At 43.6% G+C, this 12,047-nt stretch overlaps 1 protein-coding gene across 1 annotated transcript in view; it reads right to left on the reverse strand.

Moving 5' to 3' along the window:
- Window positions 1-12,047, reverse strand: part of ARHGEF37 (Rho guanine nucleotide exchange factor 37) — a 148,132-nt gene that overhangs the window by 78,059 nt on the left and 58,026 nt on the right. The window contains exons 4-6 of the mRNA XM_040344513.1: window positions 5,651-5,981; window positions 1,853-1,976; window positions 199-346 (exon numbers count right to left, since the gene is read on the reverse strand). Coding sequence (XP_040200447.1) covers window positions 199-346; window positions 1,853-1,976; window positions 5,651-5,981 — 603 coding nt within the window. The remainder of the gene's footprint in view (window positions 1-198; window positions 347-1,852; window positions 1,977-5,650; window positions 5,982-12,047) is intronic.

Genomic DNA, 12,047 nt, shown 5'->3' on the forward strand with positions numbered 1-12,047 from the left:
AAGGAGGCGTTCTATAAAAAAAAACGTTGTTATATGGAGTAGACCTATAATCAGGGTTTAGGCAAAGATGGCCTGGGAGGCAGAGGAGCCCCAGCTTTGAATATTTGAATGTTTAGAAAGCAACAGTGAACGTTAACATCTTTCAGCTCTACCATTGCTATGTATTTTGCAGCATACAGAGCAAGTAGTGGCACTCACTGTAAAATTTGCAGTACTTCCTGGATCTTTTCATTTATAGGTGGTGTTTCTTGGTAACTCTGAAGTAGTGATGCAGATCTTGTATATCCATTACAATAAACAGCGTATGCATTTTCCATATCTCGGCTGTATTCCTGAAAAAGGCTTCCTGAAAAGCAAAGAAAAGAAAAAAAAAGTTGTTTCAGGGCCTGATAGGTTGATCTCCCTCCACCCCAAAAATGGCGAAATGTGGTGAATGCAACTTGGAGGGTCACCAACCTTAGCTCTTTTTACATATGCATATGTAGCATAGTTAAAAGGTGTGCTAGAGATGTCCCTTCTTGTAGCCTAGAATGCAGGAAAGACCCAACAGATCAATTCTTGCCTCTAAAAACAATGGGGTCTGCTGTGAGTGGAGGTGTTTTTAAAATAATTCACAAATACTTGTTTCATTTAGGATCCCCTCTAAACATACATATAACCATCACCTTTTGTGATCAAGAGCTAGGGCCAACCCTTCCCACGCATCATGTGACAGCGCCCAGAGGTGATTCGGTTTGTATGTGCTGCGCTATATAAGTTTTTCACTCACTCACTCATCATAATTGGCCAATAAGACATCCATTATAGTTTGGAATCAATAGTCAGGAGTGAGAGTAGGTAGGTCCAAGCTTCAGAAGCAGGCTAACTTTTAAACAACAGATTACCCCTGGGTGTGGGGGTTCCCAAACAGCTTTACAGGGTACACGGTTCAAAGTACCTTCAGATGCTTGTTTTCAATTTCCCTTGTTTGTTAAAGCAAAGGTCCGCCTAAAAAGAAAACAATTAATAAAAGCCAGCAGCTACAAATACTGCAGCTGCTGACTTTTAATAAATTGACACTTACCTGTCCAGGGTGCCCGCGATGTCGGACACTCTGATCTGCTTCCGTTGTGTAAAATCACAGCAAGAGTGAGCCGCCGCTGGCACACACTCAGGCCCAATACCCAGAAGTGCAGGATCACGTATATATACAGTTCATGATCCTGCGCAGCGTGGCCGTCCTGTAGCAGTAAAGGTGCTATAGGGCGGTCGGCTAACCCTTAGGCCAGGTTCACACCTATGCGAATTGAGTGCGGCTTAAACCGCATCTAATTCGCAGGACATTTCAAAATACATTGTTTTCAATGAGGCTGGTTCACATATGTGCGATGCATCCGCACTGCGTATTGCCTCCAAACCGCGTGCGGTTTTTATGTCTTGCGGTGCGGTTCAGGTGCGAATTCAGTCCCATTATCTTCTATGGGTACGCAGCTGAATTCGCAGATCTGTTCATTTCTCTTCAGTATTTGTCTCATTCAGTTCAATACACTTCCCCCCTCCCCCTCCCCTCTCCCAGGTCTCCAAATTCGCACCTGATCTGCAACTAAAACGCAGTTGATCTGCAGAACACCTTATAGAGAAATTCGCAAAGACAACAGAGCTCCAAAACGCAACGCACTAGTGTGATTCTGGCCTCAAACATATGTGTATGTACTATACACATATACATGCAGACACATACTCTTAATGCAGTGGAAACCATTGTGAGTTGTGAACTTGCACAGTAGCTTTAATAAATATTAAGAGAGGTATCTAGTTGTATCTTAGGGGTTTCTACATTTTTTTTTCCTCAATATTTTACAACCCTACTTACCGATCTGATAGAGTTGGTTTTGGTCATCATTTTTTGTATCTTTTAATTCACTGAGAAATGACTCATGGACTGAAAGAAGTTCTTCAGCATTACAAAGGAGACTTCTGACATCAATTTGTGGGATCTAAAAAAATCATATATTTCACAGATTGTTTTTCATATTTAGAGCAGACAAAAAATCCATCAATACCTGTAGCCCACAAATAAAAATAACTGCAAAGAACAGTACTATGCAAAAGTTTTAGGCATGATCCTCTGATTGTCTACAGCGCTCTGTGTGCTTGATGAAAAATTTAAGGATTTTTTTTAATTGAGCACAATTGAATTATTTACCAGCATTACTAGCTTACTTATTGCCCGGAGAAATACTTCTGCATAGTTGAGTCACCTAGCCTTCTTTCCACGTCCTATGCATGAAAACATAAGAACTGGGGTGCAAAAAAATGGCAGCAGGTGCTCTGGACTGATGAGTCAAAATTTGAAATATTTTGCTGTAGCAGGAGGCAGTTTGAGTAGGAAGGTCTAGAGAGCGATACAATAATAAGTGTCTGCCGGACACATAGAAACATGGTGGAGGTTCCTTGCACCTTTGGGGATGCATGTTTGCAAATGGAGTTGGAGATTTGATCAGGATCAATGGTGTCCTCAACGCTCAGAAATATTGGCAGATAATTACCCACCATGCCATACCATAAGGGAAGAGTGTGATTGGCCCCAAATTTATTCTGCAGCAGAACAATGACTCCAAACATACAGCCAATGTCATTAAGAACTACCTTTAGTGTAAAGAAGAACAAGGAGTCCTAGAAGTGATGTTTTGGCCCCCACAGAGCCCTGATCTCAACATCACTGAGTCTGTCTGGGATTACATGAAGAGACAGAAAGATTTGAGGCAACCTACATCCAGAGGAGATCTATGGTTAGTTCTCCAAGAACAACCTACCTGCCAAATTCCTTCAAAAACTGTGTGCAAGCGTACCTAGAATAATTAAAGCATTGACACTGTTTTGAAGGCAAAGGGTGCTTACTAGAGTTGGGTGAACAGTTCAGCTTGAGCATTAGTTCGGGCCGAACATTGGCTGTTTTCCCAGTTCAGGGAACACCCAAATTTGCAGGGTGTTTGGCGGGTGTTCGCTCTGTTGAATGCCTTGCAATGCAAAATGCATTTTGCACCCTGGTGGGCAATGCTTTGCCCCATCAGGGTACAGTATAAGCTGGTTAAAGAGAGGGGCCAGGAAGTTGGCTGCAGCATCCTTAACAACCAATGAGTCAACAACTGTCAATGGACTTCCCCAGCTGAATAAAATATATAAAAATTGCAGGTAAAAATAATTATGTGCCCCCACAGTCTGGCATGGGGAACAAGGGCCTCATACTCACAACTCTGGCTGGTGGTTGCGGGGTCTGCAGGCAGGGGGCTTATTGGAATCTTTATCAAGGGGGCTTGTAGATCCCAGCCCCCCATGTGAATGAGTATGGGGTACATTGTACCTCTACCCATTCACCCAAAAAGTGTCAAAAAATTATAAAAACACAGACAGGTTTTGACAATTCCTTCATTAATTTTTTTAAAAAGTGTCCCCCGATGTACATCCATCATCAATCACGCCGCCCGCCACACCCAAAAAAAACGCTCCCGCCGTCCATGAAGGCTGGCCGCCTACTGCAGGCTAAACCATTTGACAGTTATTATATAGGTAAGGGATGGGCCACCTGGCTACGTCACCTGGTGGCACCACACCCTTCTGACGTCACTGACCCAGCATGCACCGGTGCATGATTTCAGAAGAGAGCGCGGCCACCAGGTGATGTAGTCAGGTGGCCCCACCCCTTACCTATATAAGAACTGTCAAGCGGCTTAGTCTGCTGTAGGCACCCAGCCTTCATGGACGGTGGCATGTCAAATCGCAATAGCACCCTCCTAATCGGCGCGACACTGACTTTTCTGCACAGCACCGATTCCCAAAAGCAGTTCCTGCACTACTTTTTGTGACTTCGGGGGCAATTTCAATAGACATCTGTGCAGGAATCCGCACAGATGTCTATCAAATCGCCCCCAAAGTCGGACTGCATGGCTGGGTTGAAATCATGTGAGTTCAGCTAAATTCGCATGTTTTCTAATTTGCAGCAATGTGAACCTAGGCTTAAGCATCATTAAAATCACTGTTCCTGAAAAAATTATTGTTTAAAAAATTTGCATTGATACATGTCCCCCGGGGCCGTATCAGGACGCCCCATTTATGGCCAATTACTTGCATATAAGCCTACAAAATGGGCACTTTTGATTTTTCCTGTTTGGCTCCCAAAGACTTCAAAGGGGATCGCCGTTCGGGTTCAAACTTTTTCCCTCTTCTGGAGTTCTGCTCCGAACCACACACCAAACACCATATTTAGTGGTTACACCAAATATTTGATTTGATTTTGATTTCTCTCCTGTTCATTAAATGTTCTTTTTGTTATTTGATAAAAAATAAACACACTTCTATTTCTGAAAGCATTCTTAAAGCGGGAGTTCACCCGAAATTTTTTTTTTAACCTTACATTGATGCTCATTTGGTCAAGGGGAATCGGGTAGTTTTTTAAAATCAAAGCCGTACTTACCGTTTTAGAGAGCGATCTGGGTATGGTCTTCGGGACTGGGCATTCCTATTTGATTGACAGGATTCCGACAGGCTTCCGACGGTCGCATACATCGCGTCACGAGTAGCCGAAAGAAGCCGAACGTCGGTAAGGCTCTATACGGCGCCTGCGCACCGACGTTCGGCCACTTTCGGAAAATCGTGACGTGATAGATGCGACCGTCGGAAGCCTGTCGAAAGCCTGTCAATCAAGTAGGAAAGCCCAGTCCCGCAGCCCATACCCGGAAGCGGCGGAGAAGATGCATCTCTAAAACGGTAAGTACGGCTTCGATTTAAAAAAAACTACCCGATTCCCCTTGACAAAATGAGCATCAATCTAAGGTTAAAAATTAACTTTGCGGGTGAACCTCCACTTTAAAGCGTTTGTAAAGGAAAAAAAAAAGATTCCTTTAAAATAACAAACATGTCATACTTACCTCCACTGTGCAGTTCGTTTTGCACAGCGTGGCCCCGATCCACGTCTTCTGGGGTCCCTCGGTGGCTGTCTCTTGTCCTCCCCGCAATTACTCACCACAGTCATGCGAGAGCTCGCATGGGGGTCAGTAATTGCGGGTGCGCTCCCGTGATACAGCATTTGGCCATAACCGCTCACTGTATCACTCGGCCCCGCCCCTCGGTGCACCGTGTCACTGGATGTGATTGACAGCAGCACCAGCCAATGGCTGCACTGCTCTCAATCCATCCGCTCTAGCCAATCAGCGGCCAGGCTGAGCGGCGAAGAGGATCTCGGGACCGCGCGGTACATTCGACGGGTCAGGTAAGTAAAATGGGGGCTTGGGGGGAGGGGCGGCAACACCAGATGTTTTTTCACCTTAATGTATAGATTGCATTAAGGTGAATTTTTTTTTTTTTATTTAGAACTCCTTTAATTTACAGTATGTTTTCACACCTGCCTAAAACTTTTGCACAGTACTGTATAACCCCACAATTAATCAAAAGGTTGTTTGTGATCAAATATTAAAATGCCTCCATTTATAAGATTTTATAATGAATGCATTAACCGCATTAATTTGTGTTTTTTGTTTTTTTGTTTTTTTGTTTTTTTCATACCTGCCTGGAGTTAGGAGCTCATTGAAAAACACAATAAATATGTAAAGTAAAAATATGTTTAGACAAAAGGCTGTGCAAATCATTATTACAATAAAAAATGTATTTTTACCTCCTCCAGCCTGGGCTGAATATGGAAAATCAGAAGCTGTAGTGAGCGAACATATTCTGTCTCTGTGCTAATAAGTTCATTTACTTCAGGTGCCTCGGTCTTAAAATTGGCAATGTCATCATACACAGGCTCTTCTTCTATCTGAGGAATATTAACATAAATCTCATCATTTTTAACTGCTTGTGTGTCCACACTAGAGGGGCTGCCATGGGTAGGTGACATATCATGTGTATTACAACCAATTTGGGAAAAGGGTTCCCGGTCATCAGATCCATAGCGTGGCAGTGGAACATTTCCTTTTGTGGCACTGCTGTCCATGTAGTCAGAATAACTGCAAAGGAATTACATTGTATTTACTGGAATATAAATAATGTACAAAATGCAGACGCAAAACAAATCTATTTAGGTCAGATTGTCACATGCAAGGTACTTTCCTTTAAAATGTAACTAACTTCCTTGAAAGTATTGTCATGTTGGTCATGTTTCTCAAATTTCAATCACAACAAAAATGGCACAAAGAAAACCTTCATTACTGGAGGTAAAGTCAGTTCAGTATCACGTTTGTCTTACTGTAGATGACACATGAACCAGGTCTTAAACAATACCATCTACTGTATACTACCCATTCCACTTGAATGATAATATGTTCAGATGGATATAGGTCACGCACCATTTTCAAGGGATTTCCCCCATGTAGCTAAAAGCAACCCAAACCACTCCACTTCTGCCTCACTTGGTGTAAGGAAGGGTGGGGGACTCTTAACTTCTGATAGTGGGAGGGGCACTGACATCTGATGTAAGGGGGAGTGGGGTTCTCTGAATATCTAGCCTTACAGATACAATCGGCCCTCTCAGGACGACCACAATGCTGATGCGGCCCGTGAGGAAATCGAGTTTAAGCCTAGGTTCACATTGCAGCATTTTGTCATGCGATTTGAGAGATCAAATCGCATGACAAGTTGCAGCCTATTGGCGGCAATGGCACTGTTCCAATCGGTGCGACACCGATTTTGTGGCGCAGCACCGATTTTCAAAAGTAGTTCCTGCACTACTTTTGCCGATTTCAGGTGCGATTTCTGTGTATGAAGCCACACAAATGTCTATCAAGTAGCACCTGAAATCGCGCTGACCTTGCTACTTTGAAATCACGCTACTTCAGCTAAAGTTGCACGATTTCAAAGTAGCATCAGTGTGAACCAGGGCTGACACCCTTGATCTAGTATGTACAGAAACTGGGGTAATTTTTAGTACTGAAAAATCCCATTGCATCTACTAACTCATACCTCCTAATTTTTTGACATGGGAAAAGTATGTAGGCATAGGCCATACCCCCTGCCACGCCCCATTAACCACTTCAATACAGGGCATTTTCACCCCCTTCCTGCCCAAGCCATTTTTCAGCTTTCAGCGCTGGCAAACTTTGAATGACAATTGCGCGGTCATGCAACACTGTACCCAAATGAAATGTTTATAATTTTTCTCCACAAATAGAGCTTTCTTTTGGTGGTATTTGATCACCTCTGCATTTTTTATTTATTGCGCTATAAACAAAAGAAGAGGGACAAGTTTGAAAAAAAAAACAATATTTTTTACTTTTTGCTATAATAAATATCCAATATTTTTTTTTTTTTAACCAAATTTTTTCCTCAGGTTTTGCCGATTCGTATTCTTCTACATATTTTTGGTATAAAAAAAAAAAAAGCAATAAGCGTATATTGATTGGTTTGCGCAAAAGTTATAGCGGCTACAAAATAGGGGATAGATTTATAGCATTTTTATTATTTATTTATTTTTTATTATTAATGGTGGCGATCTGCGGTTTTTATTGTGACTGCGATATTGCGGCAGACACATTGGACACTTTTGACACATTTTTGGGACCGTTCACACTTATACAGCGATACGTGCTATAAAAATGCATTGATTACTGTATAAATATGACTGGCGGGGAAGGGGTTAACACTAGGCAGTGATCAAGGGGGTTAATGTGTTCCCTAGGGAGTGATTCTTACTGTGGGGGGAGGGGACTGACTGGGGGAGGTGACCGATCGGTGTCCCTATGTACAAGGGACACCCCATCGGTCTCCTCTCCCTGACAGGAAGTATATCTGTGTATTTACAAACACACACATCCACGGTCCTGCTCAGTTACTGGGCAATCGCGGGTGCCCGGCGGATGCACACACATCGGGTTCCCAGTGACGTGGCGGACGCGAGCGCCCCCCCCCCCCCCCCCCTGGTGGCTCAGGAAGGCGCAACCTCATATGACGTCCGCCCAGAACAAGAGGCTCATCTTCCCGCCGTCATATGATGGTGGGTGGTGGGCTAGTGGTTAAAGTAGAATTATACAAAAAAAGATTAGTTAACCACTTGCCTACTGGGCACTTCTACTTTTAATCTTTTTTATTGAAAAGTTATATGTCAAGAGGTAACATTAAACAATACAATAGCTACAGCCCTGTTGCATATTATAACAACCAATAGAAAGTAAAGACAACATATTGGCTTACATGCAAAAAAATTAAATCCAACCAGTAACCATCTAGATAAGAAATGTGTATGTAATAGTGCAAATCAATGAACAAAAGAAGAATTGTCAGGGCTCACAGCCTCATCAAACTTGAGGTCTAATCCCTGGTACTACAGGGCACTTTCACCCCCTTCCTGCCCGGGCAAATTTTCAGCTTTCAGAGCTCTCACACTTTGAAGGACAATTGTATGGTCATGCAACACTGTAACACTTTGCTAAAAAAATAAACAAAAAAATAAATAAAGAAATGGCTCTTTCACACGGGCGGACTGTATGTCTGCTTTTTAATCCATCAGTGTTGAACATCCGCTGACACCCGATCTCACCCGGTTCTGCAATTCTCCGATTCTTTAGACGGAGGAAAACCCTATTTTTCCATCCGTCTGTGGATCGGATCAGGTGAACACGGACAGACAGTCTGTGTTCATCCGATCCCCCCATAGGGGAGAGCGGAGAAAAGACAGGGCGGTCCCTGCACAGTGCGCAGGGACCGCCCTCTCATCCGCCGGCTCAGCGGGGATCAGTGGAGCGATCCACGCTGAGCAAGCAGAGGTTCACGGGGCGGATCATCACTGATCCGTCCCGTGTGAAAGAGGCCAAAGACAACTTTCATAGTTTGTTATAAAATGCTGCAAATAGGTAATTTTTCTTCTTCACTGATGTGAGCTGATGTGGCTGCACTGATGGGGAGCTCTGATAGGCACTGATGAGGTGGCTCTGATGGGCACTGATGAGTCGACACTGGTGGGCACTAATGAGTCGACGCTGGTGGGCGGCACTAATGGGCACTGATAGACAGCACTGGTGGGCACGGATTGGCTGCACTGATGAGCTGGCTTTGGTGGGCACTGATGAGATGGCACCGATGAGCACTAATGAGGCAGCACTGATGATGGGGCACTGATGAGATGGCACCGATGAGCACTAATGAGGCAGCACTGATGATGGGGCACTGATAGGTGGCACTGTTGGGTACTGATGAGGCTGCACTAATAGGCAGCACTGATGGACACTGATATGCGGCACTAATAAGTGGCCCTAATAGGTGACACTGGATAAGGAGGCACTGGTGGGCACTGATTGTCAGCAGTGGTGGGCACTGTTGGGACTGCACTGATAATCAGTGCTCTGATTATCAGTGTGCATGTCCCTTTTACATAAGTCAGTTATCAACTCTCTTTTACTAACGCTGTCCGCATGAGGAAAGCAATGCCAATAACCAGCTTCTGTTTACATTGTGATCCGTTGTGATTGGACACAGATGATCACTTGGTAAAGAGCCACTGATTGGCTCTTTACCTCAATCTGTGGTCAGCAGTCTCCGGAGGACACTGTGATCACAGAGCATGCCTCCCACGCCACAATCTCAGAACTGGCCGGTCGGCAAGTGGTTAAACCCACAAGTGCTTTTTTGTACCACTACTATTCCTTTATACTGCTTTTGAAATTTACAAATGCAGCAATTTAGAAATTGGATGAAAGGTTTAGCACTAGGAAACACTTTTTGAAAAATAAAAAGTGCACTTACAGTGCCTTGAAAAAGTATGCATACCGCTTGAAATGCGGTTCTCCACCCAAAAGTGGAACTTCAGCTTTTCGGAACCCTCCCCCCCTCCGGTGTCACATTTGACAACTTTCAGGGGGTGGGGGTGCAGATACCTGTATAAAACAGGTATTTGCACCACTTCCGGGTATTGACTCCCGCAGGAGTCATGCCCCTTCGCGGTAGCATCCGAGGACCGAGCAATTGCTCGTCCTCGTCTGCCGACTTTGCGGGCGTGCTGGACAGGTAAGTGTTCTTTTTTTAAAAGTCAGCAGCTGCAGTATTTGTAGCTTCTGGCTTTTAAAAAAAAATTGGGGGGGGGGGGTCCTCCGCTTTAATGTCTTAGACCAATACAAAGTGGCACATAATTGAGAATTGGAAGGAAAATGATAAGTGGTTTTCAAAACCTTTTACAAATAAATATGTGAAAAGTGTGGAGTGCATTTGTTTTCAGTCCCCCTTACTCTGATACCTCTAACTAAAATCTAGTGGAACCAATTGCCTTCAGAAGTCACCTAATTAGTAAATAGAATCCACCCGTGTGTAATTTAACACGTGCCATCCCGTACCATTAGCAGTAACACAGAGCCACACTCGGGATTACAGAGGATCACCTTCCAGCATGACAACGACCCTAAACATACAGCTAGAGCTACAATGGAATGGTTTAGATCAGGGATCTCCAAACTATGGCCCTCCAGCTGTTGCGGAACTACACATCCCATGAGGCATTGTAAAACTCAAGACATTCACAGACATGACTAGGCATAATGGGAATTTTAGTTCCTGGACCACTGGAGGACGACAGTATATAGACCCATGCTTTAGATCAAAACATATTTTTGTGTTAGATTGGGCCAGTTTAGATCCAGCCTACTTAGCATGGATGGTTGCTATTCTTTTCAAAGTTTTCTGGGTTATTTTGTACTGATTTGCCTTTTGTGAAAGTATAATTCTTTAACCACTTGCTTACTGGGCACATAAACCCGCTTCGTTCCCAGGCGAAATTTCAGCTTACGGCACTGTGTCGCTTTAACTGACATTTGCGCGGTCATGCGACGTGGCTCCCAAACAACAGTGACGTCCTTTTTTCCCCACAAATAGAGCTTTATTTTAGTGGTATTTGATCACCTCTGCGGTTTTTATTTTTTGCGCTATAAACAAAAAAAGAGCGACAATTTAAAAAAAAATATATATATTTTTTTACTTGTTGCTATAATAAATATCCCAATTTAAAAAAAAAAAAAAAAAAAAAAATTCTCAGTTAAGGCCGATACGTATTTTTCGACGTATTTTTGTAAAAAAAAAAAAAAACGCAATAAGCGACTGGTTTGCGCAAAAGTTATAGCGCCTACAAAATAGGGGACAGAATTATGATTTTTTTTTATTATTTTTTTTTTTACTAGTAATGGCGGCGATCTGCGATTTTTATTGGGACTGCGACGTTATGGCAGACACATCGGACACTTTTGACACAAATTTGGCGCCATTCACATTTATACAGCGATCAGTGCTATAAAAATGCACTAATTACTGTATAAATGTGACTGGCAGTGAAGGGGTTAACACTAGGGGGTGAGGAAGGGGTTAAATGTGTAGCCTGGGTGTGTTCTAACTGTGTGGGGGGAGGGGGGTGACTGGGGGAGGTGACCGATGCTGTGTCTCTATGTACAAGGGACACAGATCGGTTTCCTCTCCTCTGACAGCACGTGGAGCTCTGTGTTTACACACAGAGCTCCACGTCCCTGCTGTGTTCCCGACAATCGCGTGTACCCGGCGGACATCGCGGCCACCAGGTACACGCATCGGCTCCCGAGCGATGCGCCGGGACAGTGTTTACCCGCTGCGCGCTCCCCATTGGCGCGCGCGGGTAATGCTTTTAAATGACGTCCAAAGGTCCAGTTGGCACTTGAGAGCCGCGCTGTTGACGTCTTTTGTCAATAGCGCGGGTCTCAAGTGGTTAAAAACACCTAAGCACTAGGTCACGAGTTTATAGAAGTATGATATTAATACCGGAACAACTTTTATTTTTCCTTTTTATAAGGTATGTCGTTAAATTGTATGTCGTGCTGTGATCTTATTACTTTCAGTTGTATTGTACATACCTCCTGGTGATATTTTTTTTTTTATCTTTATGTAACTTGATGTATAACAATTGGCACAATAAAAACATCTTTTGATATAAAAAAAAAGAATGGCCCAGTCAAAGTCCAGACCTAAATCCAATTGAGAATCTGTGGCAAGACTTGAAAATTGCTGTTCACAGACGCTCTCAATCCAATCTGACAGAGCGTGAGCTATTTTGCAAAGAAGAATGGGCAAAC

This window comes from Rana temporaria, chromosome 3, assembly GCF_905171775.1.
Source record: "Rana temporaria chromosome 3, aRanTem1.1, whole genome shotgun sequence".
Classification (NCBI taxonomy): Eukaryota; Metazoa; Chordata; class Amphibia; order Anura; family Ranidae; genus Rana; species Rana temporaria.